The sequence below is a fragment of the Hakea prostrata genome, chromosome 7 (assembly GCF_041222555.1).
Source record: "Hakea prostrata isolate BN-2017 chromosome 7, UWA_Hpros_2, whole genome shotgun sequence".
Taxonomy (NCBI): Eukaryota; Viridiplantae; Streptophyta; class Magnoliopsida; order Proteales; family Proteaceae; genus Hakea; species Hakea prostrata.
The window spans coordinates 62665933-62680257 of NC_142606.1; the positions used below are offsets into that span (position 1 = coordinate 62665933).

Here is a 14325-nt window from a genome sequence, read left to right on the forward strand (position 1 = left end):
ATAAAAGCCAGCTATGTCACTTGTACATAAGTCAGGATTTCTCGGACTATTCAACATCCTGCAGTGAATCAATTGCTGAGTTTGGCAAAAACATACCAGATCTGGTCTCGAGTCTGTAGCTCCCAGGACAGCGTGACGATTAGGTTGAGCCTCAACATCCCAAATGAGAACCTGATTACAATTAGGATACACTGAGCCAGATCAAACAATACTAGTATAGTAAATTTAGAAGTGACCAGAAACAAAGATACTGAATGAACATTTATATTAATAATTAGACTGATAAACTAAAAGTAAATAATATTGACACAAAAGCCTTACATCAGGACTATCAGTATGAGTTGCCACTATCCTACTATTTTGAGGCAATTCCCTGATTCTGTTCACCTGCAGAATCAAATCAACATTAATTAAAAATGGAAAAGGAAAATGAAACAATGGGAACATACATTTCATATTCGATTAGATGGTGAATGTCATCTTCACTTTACAAGGATTAATAAATATACAAGTTTACAGAAATTGTAAGAGAAAATTTGATTCATTCCCATGAACAAAATCATGCATGAATCCATAGAAGCTACTTCCTCTATGGACTTCCTTTCTGCATCCACACTAAAGACCACAAATTTATGTTGAATTTGGTTATAAACCATTTCAGTAACAAGTTCACACCTCTAAGATGTAATAGAACAGCAAGGATGCTTCGCATATTTCCCGTACCAACCACATTACAAGGGAGAGAACTTAATGGGCTCTGAGCCTGTAACACCTTCTTGGTCAAAATCACTGCCTTCAAATGCTTTTTCCTCACTCAAAATTGAGAGAACCTTTATGGCAGTGTTTGTGCAAAAATAGCTACGTCAGGTTCTGTCTTAAGTTTTTTTTTTTTTTTTTTTCAATTTTCTTACAGGAAAATAAAGAAAAACTACAAGAATGTTAACAACAGTTAATCCTTCATGTTGCTTTTTTTCCAGTTTTTTTGGAGGGGATCAAAGTGATAATGTTCCATTCAAAAGAATCACATTTGAATATCAGGAAAACTTCAGATAGCAGAAAACAATTCTTGGGCTTTGTTAGTTTGAGAAAGAATAATGTGAAGAATGAGGGAGAGGAGAAGATGGAAGCCACGAATTAGTTGTGGAGGCTCAGATTAAACTTATGAGCACACCTCAAAATAACTTCACTATATATAGGCTAATTTACAAGTCTATTCTATATAGGAAAGCATCAACCAATTTCAATTGGTATAAAACTCTTAATTACCGCCATCTTTTTCCTATCGAGAGTTGGTGCAAAGCACTAACTCTCGATGGATCAGTCCTTTCCAAAATTGCCTTTTCCTAACACTCCCCCTCAAGCTGGAGCATATATATTACTCATGCCCAACTTGTTACAAATATAGGTAACCCTTGTATTCCCTAGAGCTTTGGTGAACAAATCTGCGAGTTGTTCTCCAGTCCTCACATGCTTGGGGGATATTATGCCTTGTAGTAACTTCTTACGAACAAAGTGGCAATCTACTTCAATATGCTTGGTACGTTCATGAAAGACTGGATTTGATGCTATATGAACCGCAGCTTGATTATCACACCATAACTTCATTGGTGTGTCATCAATAATTCCTAATTCCTGGAATAATTGTTTTATCCATACCATCTCAGATGTTACCTGTGCCATAGCACGATACTCAGATTATGCGCTTGATCTTGCTACCACAGTTTGTTTTTTACTCTTCCATGATACAAGATTTCCTCCAACGAATGTGCAGTAGCCTGTAGTCAATCTTCTATCAATAGGTGATCCAACCCAATCAGCATCAGAGAATCCTTCAACATTTATATGTCCATGATTAGTGTAAAGAAGTCCGCGTCCTGGTGCTTTCTTAAGATACCTCAGAATTCGTATAACTGCATCCCAGTGTGATGTTCGTGGGGCAAACAAAAATTGACTCACAAGACTAATAGGAAAGGCAATGTCAGGTCTAGTCACAGTCAGATAATTCAGCTTCCCAACAAGCCTTCTGTACTCCTCTAGATCATCAAGAATGGTTACATCTTCTGGCATTAACTTTAAGTTACATTCCATGGGAGTATCTATGGGTTTTGATCCCAATATTCATGTTTCAGAAAGCAAATCCAGTACATACTTCCGTTGAGATAAGAAGATGCCCTTTGTTGATTGGGCAACTTCAACTCCTAGAAAATACTTTAACTTGCCCAAGTCTTTGGTCTGGAATTTCTCTTGTAAATAGGTCTTTAACCTATCAATTCCTGAAGTGTCATCTCCTGTAATGACAATATAATCAACATAAACTACAAAAAAGATCTTGCCTGCATCAGAGTTTTTAAAGAATACAGAGTGATCACTTTCACAACGAGTCATCCCAAATTCTATTACAACAGTAGTGAATCGTCCAAACCATGCTCGAGGTGACTGTTTGAGACCATATTATGATTTGCGGAGGCGACAAACCTTATTCTTCACCCCTTGAGCAACAAACCCAGGTGGTTGCTCCATATACACTTCCTCGTGTAGATCTCCATGAAGGAAGGCATTCTTCACATCCAACTGAAACAAAGGCCACTGGTAGGTAGCGGCAAGAGACATTAAAATGCGAATGGAAGTAAGCTTGGCAACAGACGAAAAAGTATCAACATAATCTATACCATAAACTTGAGCATAGCCCTTGGCAACGAGACGAGCTTTCAGGCAAGCTAAAGAACCATCAGGATTAACTTTCACAGTGAATATCCACCTACAACCAATAGCTGTCTTTCCTAAGGGTAAAGGCACAAGATCCCAAGTCTGGTTGTCTTCTAAGGCTTGTAATTCTTCATTCATTGCACTGACCCACCCAGAATTAGACAAGGCTTCAAGAACATTCTTAGGAATAGGACAAGTCTCTATAGTAGATAGAGCAGTAGAGAACCCAGGTGATAAAGTAGAATATGAAATAAAGTTAGAGATGGGATATTGAACACAAGAACGAGAACCCTTCCGAAGAGCAATGGGAATATCAAGGTCAGATTTTGCAGGAACGTCCGTAGGATCAACAGACGAAGTCGGCACAGAGGTAGAGATCGTAGGTGTAAAGGGGGGAGCTGGTGGTTTTGGACGGCGCATGTACACTTTGGTGATGTCTGGCAGAGATGGAGGTGAAGGAATTGTACCCTGTGGAAACACACTTTGAAAAATACATAGATCATCATTTAGGTCAGTTAAACTATGAGATTCAGTAGAAAAACGAGTGGACTCAAAAAATGACACATCTGCAGTAACAAAATATCTTCGTAAGTCGGAAGAATAACAACGATATCCCTTTTGAGTGCAAGAGTACCCCACAAAAATACATTTAAGTGCACGAGGATCAAGTTTAGAGATCCCAGGGCGATGATTACAAATGTAACATACACAACCAAATACGCGAGGAGGCAAAGTAAATAAGGGAAATGAAGGAAATAAGAGAGAATGAAGAATGCCACCTTTTAAGACAGATGAAGGCATCCTGTTAATAAGATAACAAGCAGTTGAAACTGCATCAGCCCAAAAGGATTTAGGAACCTTCATCTCAAATAAGAGAGAACGGGTGACCTCCAATAAGTGTCTATTTTTTCTTTCTGCAACCCCATTTTGTTAAGGAGTATCGACACAGGAGCATTGGTGAAGAATCCCATTAGAAGCCATAAATTTACAAAAAGGATCAAAGAAATATTCTTTGGCATTATCACTATGAAAAGTACGAATAAGAACACCAAATTGAGTACGAATTTCAATAACAAAATTGCAAAATATGTCAAATAATTCTGAACGATTTTTCATTAAATAAAGCCAAGTGACTCTTGAAAAGTCATCCACAAATGTAACAGAGTATCTGTAACCTGAAGTAGAACTAACAGGACAGGGTCCCCACACATCAAAATGAACAAGAGAGAAAGGGTGGTCTAATCTGGTATTTATACGAGGAGGAAACTCACACGATGAAGTTTTCCAAATTGACAAGACTCACAGTCCAACTTTGAAAGAGAATGAAAACTTTTATCTACCAATTTTAGGTTTTCTAGAGTGGGATGCCCCAACCAACAATGTATTTGATGGGGGATGGAAATACTAGAACAAGCAGTAGGATATCTCCTCGAATAGATACAACTCCCCAGACATACGGCCTCTACCAAGCATCTTCTTCGTTGTAAGATCCTGAAATAAACAATATCCAAGAAAGAATTTCACCAAACAATTATTAGTGGAAGTAAATTTATGAACAAATAATAAGTTAAATGGCAAATTAGGTATGTAAAGAACTGAGGGTAGGGTAATGGATGGAGTGAGTTGAACTGTACCCACTCCTTTAACATTGATATGAGAGCCATCAGCAAGTGTAACCAAAGAGGATGATGGAACAAAAGAGGAAAATATACCTATAGCCTCGGTCATATGATCAGAAGCTCTTGAATCAATGATCCATGGGCGAGATGTGGTTGAAAGGCAAGCAGTAGCATTACTTGTCTGAACAAGGGTGGCAATGGTTGAGTGGCCTGAAACTGAGTGAAACGAATATAATCTTCCTCAGTCATCTTTACAGTCTTACCTTCAGGATGAATTTTAGTAGTTGTAGACACTGATTCAGAGGTGATGATTGCATTCGCCATGTGTGGGGGCTTCCCATGAAGCTTCCAACAATATTGTTGAATATGTCCTGGACGACCACAATGATGACAAGTCTTAACTTGTCCTGGACTGGCAGTAGAGTTGTGTGAACCTAGATATTTTCCAGTATTATTTCCTTAAGTTCGTCCTATATTCTGTCCACCAGGGGCTTGTCCTACAGAAGTGCCTCAAGAAACTGTTGCCAAAGCTGAATTTTCTCTAGAGTTATCGGTACTCTCCTTGCAACACAAAGAACTCTTGAAAATGTGTCAACTAACGTGGGTACATGATCGCTACCAAGAATATATGCTCTAACTGCCTCAAACTCCTTTCCAAGACCTCCCAAGAAACCCATAACAGCTCATTGTTCTCTTTGATTTTGCATAGTTTTGACATCAGAGGAGATAGGTAGAATAGAGTTTAGTTCTTCATACATTCTTTTAAAATCTGCAAAATATTGGGTAATATCTCTACCTTTCCTATCTACTTGATAAAATTCCTGGGACAATTCGTAGATTCTAGCCAGATTATTCTGACCATAATACAACACATTCAAATACTCCCATAATTCCTTCACAGTTTGTAAGTGAGTAACCAAATCTATAATATTATCGGCCAAGGAATTAAACATCTGCCCAAGTATTCGTGCATCAACAATTGCCCAAGTGTCATCATCTTTAAGAAACAGTCTTAGTCAAATGATCTATCTGTCCCCGTCCGGTAAGAACAATTTTAACTATAGCCCTCCATTGGTGGAAATTTGATACACCCTCCAATTTCTTTTCAGTTAACCGATGAGAGAATGAAGAAATCATTTCAGTCATAGTATTTTTACTTGAAGTTTCTCCCAAATCCAAACACAATTAAAATCAAATCCCAAAAATCAGAATCAGAAATCAGAAACCAGAATCAGAAATATTCCCAAATTAATCCCATAATCAGATTAATCTCATAACCATAAATAAACCAACTTGGACACTTGAACCAACCGAACCAGAAAAACAACCTAAACCCAACTTAAAACCAAACCAAAAAACTTGCTCACAAAGTCATAAAAAAAAAAACACTCTTCTCTCTCTCTCTCTCTCTCTCTCTCTCTCTCTCTCTCTCTCTCTCTCTCTCTCTCTCTCTCTCTCTCTCTCTCTCTCTCTCTCTGATCTAAAGCAGTGTAGGTAGGTGAAAACTCCAACTTGTTTCCCACCCACAGCTAGCACCAGCGACGGCTGCTTCTTCTCCTAAGAAGCAAATCCGACAGACACTCTCAACCCTAAACAGATCGCCGACTTGTTTCCCACCCACAGCCAGCACCAGCAACGGCTGCTTCTTCTCCTAAAAAGCAGATCCGACAGATACTCTATCATAAAACGAAAAGTATCTCAATAAATCGCAGTTTATTCGTACCTGAAAAATGCAGATCCGAAATCAATTTGGGCATTCTCTTGCACCGATCTTCAATGAAGACACCAAAGTAATGGCAGCGTAAGAAGCTACATCAATCTTCAAATAAAAATCACCAACAAATGCAGCGTAAGGTGCTGCATCCCTTTAATTTCTGGAAACAACTCTCACACCAGGGACGGTTTCTTTTCTTTCTATAGAATCAACTATTTGTACTAGTAATTCTTAGAATCAAAAGGAATAAGAGGACCTACAGCTCTAATACCATGTTAGTTTGAGAAAGAATAAGGTGAAGAATGAGGGAGAGGAGAAGATGGAAGCCACGACTTAGTTGTGGAGGCTCAGATTAAACTTATGAGCACACCTCAAAATAACTTCACTATATATAGGCTAATTTACAAGTCTATTCTATATAGGAAAGCATCAACCAATTTCAATTGGTATAAAACTCTTAATTACCGCCATCTTTTTCCTATCGAGAGTTAGCGCAAGGCACTAACTCTCGATGGATCAGTCCTTTCCCAAATTGCCCTTTCCTAACAGGCTTTAATCAATCCCTCCAATATAACACTGAATTAAAAAATAATAAATAAAACCTCCAAGCAGGATTTTTAAGGTTGAGACCTTATCTTCCTTGGAATCTGTGTGGTTGATACTGTTTCTAAATAAAACTCAAAATTATTAAATTATGCACAGCCCTGCCTATTAAAACAGCCTTAATAATAGGTCAGTGACCAGCATTGGTCTAATAGCTTTGAGCATGATAGAAGGGAGAAGTTTATTTGGACCCTGCAGAAACATTTTGGCAAGAGAAGTATCCCACATCACATATGTGTGTCGCTTTAAGAGCGATCAGTATATTTGTCTAGGAAGCTAACATGTCCTAGAACTAAAAAACCTACCCACAGTTCTATGCATCTCATTCAAGATTTAACTAGACCCAAAACCACCTTGAACAGAATTACATGATTTTTACTTGTCTTTGTTTCGCCTTCCTCATTCCCCTGGAAGAAAAAACCACACCCCATCCCTTCTCCTCTGAAAATGAGACACAAAAAGCTTTTGGCACTACAGAGTACAATCCCAGCACATTCCATAACTACATCAACCCATGGAAATGATGCAGTATCCAGGCCCTCCAAGTCCAGGAGCAAGTGTAAGACTAAGTGGAGGGCCAAGGGAACCCCCCCAGGATGTTGTCCAGCAGCTTATTTTTAATTTCAATAGTCTTTTAGTGCAGTCAATAGGTCTATGGCAGAATTGTAATTCTGTCCACTTGAGGGCATATTCGATATCTGAATTTTTCTTTTAACAACATGTGGTTACTTATTATTTTAAGTCAGTCCTTGTACAGGTCTAGTAATAAAGGCCTATTGGCAATAGAAGTTGGTTAGAGTAAAGCTGGGAGCAAATCCAATTAGGATCTCCAGCCCCTAGGTTGTATAAATAGACCCCTCAATTGGATCTCCAGCCCCTATGTTGTATAAATAGACCCCTCCACGCGATGGGGACAGATCAGAATCTGATTAATGAACACAAAAGCTTTGCTTCAAGCAACACTTTCTTTTTTAGTTCTGGTTCTGTCAGTATGAAGATCCAAGACCTAGGAAGTGATGTAACCCTGGATTTTAGGGTTAGATATCCAGGATCTTCTGGGATTGATCCAGCACTCAATTAGGGTTTTTAGGGTTAACTAGGGTTTCGGCTAGCGTTTAGGATGGGTCTATGGTTGCTGGTTCTGTAGGTCTGACCTGCTGTTAATGCTAAATTACTAATTCGGATGCTGTCCAGAGGTGAGGGGTGGTGGGGTATGAAGGTTTTAGGGTTTTCTGAAAGTTCAAAAATATTCTGCTAACTTCACTTGAAGAAGATGAAGTGCAAAAAAATTCGCAACTTCACTTGAAGAAGATGAAGTGCAAGAAATTTCTCACCCTGAAAACAGGGCTGCTTTTGGGAAATTTGAATTAGGACTACAGTCTAGTGCTAAGGGCAACCCAAGAAACGTGAAAAGGGGGAGGAAAGGGGCTGGGGTTTAAGTTCTGCAGGGAGGGGAAACCTGCCGTATTGCAGGGAGGAAGGGGATAGAGGGGATGGATTACAGCAGCTTGGGGTGGTCTAGGGTTGGGCCGGAACTAAGGGGGAAGGGAGGGGATGATCTGCGATGGGTTTAGGAGGGGATGGGGTCTCTTACTGACCTTGCAGAAAATTCTGTGCTTGAATGTTAGAAGCAGTGAAGGATGCCTTGAGCTTTGAAGAAACAACTCACAAAACCAAGCCACAGGGTGTCCCTCAAGATCCCACGACTTCTACAAGCCTATTTTCAAACTCTTGTTCATTCAATAATCAAGATTGCCAAATACATGAAAGACTCCAGCTATTTATAGCCACCCAACTCTAAGTAGACTCAAATACTCTTTTCTAATTTGAAAAAAAACTCAAATAAGACTCTTAAAAGGAAATAACTATTTCCTAACAACTCAAAATAAGACTCCTTGAAAGGAAATAACTCTTTCTAATTTAAACAGCCCAACAAGACTCTTACCAATCTAGAATTTCAAATCAAAAAGGAAACAAACAAAATACACAATTACTCAACCACTAAGACTCCAAATTAGGAAATAAAATTGACTTAACTAATTAGACTGACTTAGCCACCATTAAAACTTAATCCAACGGTAGGAAATGACCAATCTACACCTTGGATGGATTCAGCCACTCTTAGATGGGCCCTCTTTGGGGCTGGCTGGAGCTGGATACATAAACTCTCTCCATCTAGAATTCATTTATCCCTGATGAATGGTAGTCTTTCACTGGTTCCATCTTCATGTTCCTTGCTTGCATGGGTTCAATGTGCTTTAGTCCTTTTGCACGGCCCTCCTGCAGTCCTGCTTTCTTTGGGGAAGTCATCAAGAGGGACTGATTAGTGCGGAGGGCTTGCTTCTATGCTTCTTCACTAAGGTTGAGAGGCAGGAGTGTGAACTTCTTGCCCTTGTGCTTGAAAGTGCAAGTGTTCTCCCTACTAGAGATCACCATGTCATTATCATAGGGAATGAACAAAATACGAACAGTTAAAATAATATAAGCATAGATTTTAGGTTGTAACTTGATCATGAGCGAATTTGTTGATGTTGCACCCACGAAGTTTGGAAAGTGCCAAACATTGGGAACTACCCGGGGTGGAGTTAGGAAGCTCGTTTCAAGAGGGCCAGGCATAGGTGCCCGTTCGTCTTGCCCGAACCTGAGTTCGTCAAGCTGGCCTAGAATGGACTTGAGTTCGAGCCGAGGAAGAAGTTTGTGGGCATGGACTTCCCTGACTTGTATCGGGTTTGGCTAGCCCATTTCCTTTCAGTATAAACGAGAATTGTTAGTTTTCATTAGCTACTACTACTACTGATGAAGGAACCTTCACTGCACTCGGCTGGCAGAGATGGCGAGGCACAGATGGATTCCTTCCTACGGATTGCAAGCCTTGCAAATGGACTGAAACATTGTCAGAATCGCAAGCCCCATTGTCTGACGACAACCTCGCAACAACATTGTCTGAATCGCTCAAGAAGTAGTTTAGCACTCTACGGTGCTCTTGAATTTCATTTTGCAGTTGCCCCATTTCGGCAGCAATTGCAGAAAGTCTGTTTGCAGCAGCCATAGCCATACATGCTAGTACTAAATTTCTTAGAGCCAAGGCCTACCAAAGACAATATCTGATAACTTCATAGGAACAATATCTCACCACACTTCTTCAGCATAGGAATGGAGGTTTACTGGCACTAGGCATCTGTTGCGAACCTTCACCTTGGCACTGTTTCAGAGGGCTGCCTTATATGGCTCTGGGTGGTTCTCAATCTTCAGTCCAACCTTCATAACAAAGTCTTCTGAGATAGCATTGACACTACTACCATTATCAACAATGGCTCATACTATGATAGTACCCACCCGGTGTAAGAGATACTACTCCTCTTCCAATCTTCTGGCTCATTTTCTGCTGCTAAGATCTTAGCCAACACATTAAGGTGATGTGGCCCTACCTTCTCTTTAGTGCATGGCATGTCTAAGTCTTCTTCTAGTGGGGCATACACCACTTCTTCTTCTTGATCTTGGGGGTTAGAATCAAACACAACAATTCCCCTTTTTTTGTGGGATGTCTCTGGCATAATGACCCTTCTCATGACAATAAAAACATCCTCTAGGGTTAATGGTAGTGAGAACACTCCTCCTGACATCCATCATAGGTGGCCATGCATTAGGGCTGGTGGAGGGTGTTGGGGAAGGTAAGGTAGGGTCTTTTTTGACATCTGACTTGCTGGTTTCTTTTGGGGCATCAACGCTTCAGCCCTAAGGGCTTTATCAAATAGAACCCCTAGGTCAATTACATCAGTAACCCCCAATCCTAACTGATTCTCATGTTTGAGTCCCAATATAAACCTAGTCATGGAATGTAATGGGCCGTCTATACTCTATACTTCTATAGTACCAATTCTGGAGACCAAAGTGTCAAATTGTTAAATATACTCAGAGACTGTTAGGTTACCTTGCTTTAGAGTGTTATATTGCACTTGGAGCCTTGCCTTGTAATGTCCTGCAAGGTATCTATCAATCAGTTCCCTTCTCATCTGGTTCCAAGCATGGGGTTCTCTGCCCTCTAGGTAAAGCTCTCTAGATCTGGTATGCCACCACTCCCTGGCTGCACCAATTAATTTAGTTTTGGCCAGTTGCATCTTCTTCTCCTGTTAGGTCATACCAATCAAAGTAGTCATCAAATGCTGCCCTCCAAACGAAAAATACCTGTGGATCAAGGTCCCATTAAAGTACTTCAATCGAGCTTCACCTTGTGATGATCTGCTCCCCTTCTTTGCTCTCAGCCACCATTGAAGTGGGCCCCCATATAGTCTACAAAGGACTGTTGGGTTACGACTTACGAGCTGCCTTCTTTGCTGTCCCTCATGTTGCTCATACCTTTCATAAAATGGATTCTCATACCTAGACTCTCCAGTGTAGCCGTTTTCATTTCTAGCTTGCCCTGAATGATAATTCTCTGGCCCACCTCTCTGTATCTACTGGTTCCACTAGCATCTTCATCATGAGGAATATAGACTTGGGAATTATCTAGGTGGTGGAGCTGGAGGAGTCTGTACTCGATCAGTTACCCTAGATTGCTCAATGTTTGTAATTCAGTTTTTCATCTCAGTTAGTTGGGCAAGAATCTGCTCCAACTGTTGTCCCAATTCTGGATTGGCCATGATGATATAAAATTCTCAGGAGTTGCTGGATCCGGTAGCTCTGATAGCACTGATGTAACCCTGGATTTTAGGGTTAGATATCCAGGATCTTCTAGGATGGGTCCCGCACTAAATTAGGGTCTTCAGCGTAAAATAGGGTTTTGGCTAGGGTTTAAGATGGGTCTATGGCTGCTGGTTCTGTAGGTCTGAACTACTGCTAATGCTAAATTAGTAATTCAGATGCTGTCCAGAGGTGAGGGGGCTGGGGTATGACGGTTTTAGGGTCTTTTGAAAGTTCAAAAAAACATCTGTAACTTCACTTAAAGAAGATGAAGAGCTGGAAATTTTAACTCCAGAAACAGGGCTGCTTTGGGAAATCGGAATTAGTACTACAGTCTTTCCTAACAACTCAAATAATAAGACTCTTAAAATGAAATAACTCTTTCCTAATAACTCAAAATAGGACTCCTTAAAAGGAAATAACTTTTTTTCTAATTTAAAAAACCCAACAAGACTCTTGCCAATCTAGAATTTCAAATCAAAAAGGAAACAAACAAATACCACAATTAGTCAACCACTAAGACTCCAAATCAGGAAATAAAACTAACTTAACTAATTAGACTGGACTTGACCATCATCAATACTCAATCCAGGGGTAGGAAATAACCAATCTACCCCTTGGATGGATTCAGCCCCTATTAGTGTACCCTCTTTGGGGCTGGCTAGGGCTGGAAACATCAGGAAGGTTCCAAGCAAAATGACCAAAATCAAGCTTACACTCTTGACTGTGATTGTATATGATAGTGATGTAAATCATTTCCAAGGGCAGCATAGGGCCTAAGGGTTGCTCCCCAAACCCTACAGCCCCAAATCACACCAGGGGTATTTAGGTAATTTTCACCTTTTCGTTGAGTCCTAATTAGGGTTAAGTTGAGACCTACTTTATTTTCTTTAACTTGAGTCCATATTTGTTAAGTTATTAAAGAGTCCTTGTTAGGTTAGGATTCCTAAGTTGTGGAGGAGCCCTCTAGTTTTGTCCAATTTCTTGTAAGGAACCCCTATATACTCGTAGCATTCAATTTGGACTCTTCTACAGTGAGATAAGAAGGCTCCTTGTGTGAGTTAAATTACTAAGAGTCTTAATTAAATTTGGTTTGCAAATTAGAGTCCTAGTGTGTTTTCTTTTGGAAGTTGAGTCCTATTATGTTTTCCTTGTCGTAGGCCATAAATAAGCCACTCACAGGTTGTAACAAATCAGTCTTTGAGTTATTGAATAAAATCTGAGATTCAAGGAAGAGTGGAGTTGTGGGTTCCTAAGAAGAATCCCACAGCTGTGTGTGTGATAAATTTCTGCAATTCTTCTTCAAGTTCCCCTCCTTCAAGCCTGCGCCACAACTAAACTCAAGCAACACAGCAGCTTCAAGTCCCCCAATCAAGTGAGTTCAAACCAGTCAGACCCCTACCCCTTCATCCCCAATCGCAAGTTTGTAAACCTCCCTTTTTCCCTCCTGTCTCACGGCAGCAGCAACCCCCACCCCTCTAAAACCCTAGATCCCCTACCCCTTTTATCCCCTCTCTTCCCCTATAGGACCGAACCCTTCCCTAAATCATATTCCTACTTTTAGTTTCCCCATTAAACCTTCCTCCCATTAGGTTCTGTAATTTTCTGCAATTTATCTTCATTTTCTAGAAACCTTAAACCCTAATTCTATTAACACCTATAACTCCCTAATCCCTTACCCAAACTCTAAACCCTTTTATGATTACCTTCTCCTAGACCTTCCCTGCCTCTCCTTCAAACCCTAACCCTAGCCAACACCTCTAAAGTCCTAATCGAAGTAGGAGACCGAAATTTGAAGGATAATAACAGCAGTTTTAAGTTTTAACCCTGGCCTAGCAGACCACAGAATCCCTCCAATTAACCCTAGAAACCTTCAAAACTTGACAGACCGTAAACCACAAAATCCAGTTCTGAATTCCCTGTCACAGCAAGGTATCATGCCTTAAACACAAAACCCTAAAGATCCTAACTCCTAAGCCTGGCCAAATCCTCTATAACCCTAATCTGACCTTTACAACCCTAAACCCACCCAAAACCCTTCCACCGAAGGCATTTACAGCCTTAGAAGACTGCTGATTCTCCGGAAAGAGGATCCTAGAGTGAGCTTGAGTCTAGGGCAATATTCCAAAAACTATACCCTAGCATTTGGTTCACATCAGACAGCCCCTGACCTCCTCTTCAGGTGAATCCCAGCATCAACACGGCTCCACTCAAGGTCCCAACCAGGTACTATCGGAAGCCCTCATCATCCCTATCCACATCATCTTTGCTTTTCTGTTTGGAAACCCTAAATTCTGGTTTGAGCCCCTATCTTCCACCCACACTGTAAACTGCTAGATTTCCTAACCAATCCCAAATTCTAACCACTAATCCGCCTCCATACATCTTACCTTCTATCAAAATTTCAGCCTAAACAGACCAGCAAATTCCCAGATTTAGACATTCTTTTTTTTTATCAACCAATTTTCCTCCAAAATAAGAAACTGGATATCTCCCAATTCATCATCATCAAGCCTTGTCCCAACTAAATGGGGTCAGCTACATGGATTCTAGCCTTCCAATCAGCTCTGTTTGAGGCAAGGTTGTCAAGGCGGCAAGGGGACCAAAGCAATTGGGGCTCTGCCTAGGCAACTAGGCAACAAAGAGGCACCAAAGCAGCAATAAGGCAACCAAAGCGGTTGGGTCAAAAATTTTCAATACAATTACTTTTAAATTACTTTTTAATACAACTACTTTCTATAATAAGTTGAAAAAAAAACATTCAATAGTCACATTCATCCAAAAAAGAAAGCATTCAAGAATCATAATTATGAAAAATTATCCAAAAAAAATAACACAAACATAAATTCAACATAACAATGAATATGTACTAACAAGGCGAACACGATAAATTAATAGATCTCATTATTCCAATTTTCAAGTCATTGTCCATTAAATGATTCATTGATTCTCGATGTTGAGTATAACTCATGCTTTACATTCAGTTGCCCACTGGCATAGGGT

At 40.1% G+C, this 14325-nt stretch overlaps 1 protein-coding gene across 1 annotated transcript in view; it reads right to left on the reverse strand.

Annotated features, from left to right (window-relative positions):
* Window positions 1–14325, reverse strand: part of LOC149011627 (WD-40 repeat-containing protein MSI4-like) — a 113765-nt gene that overhangs the window by 78968 nt on the left and 20472 nt on the right. The window contains exons 5-6 of the mRNA XM_089160466.1: window positions 322–387; window positions 97–171 (exon numbers count right to left, since the gene is read on the reverse strand). Coding sequence (XP_089016592.1) covers window positions 97–171; window positions 322–387 — 141 coding nt within the window. The remainder of the gene's footprint in view (window positions 1–96; window positions 172–321; window positions 388–14325) is intronic.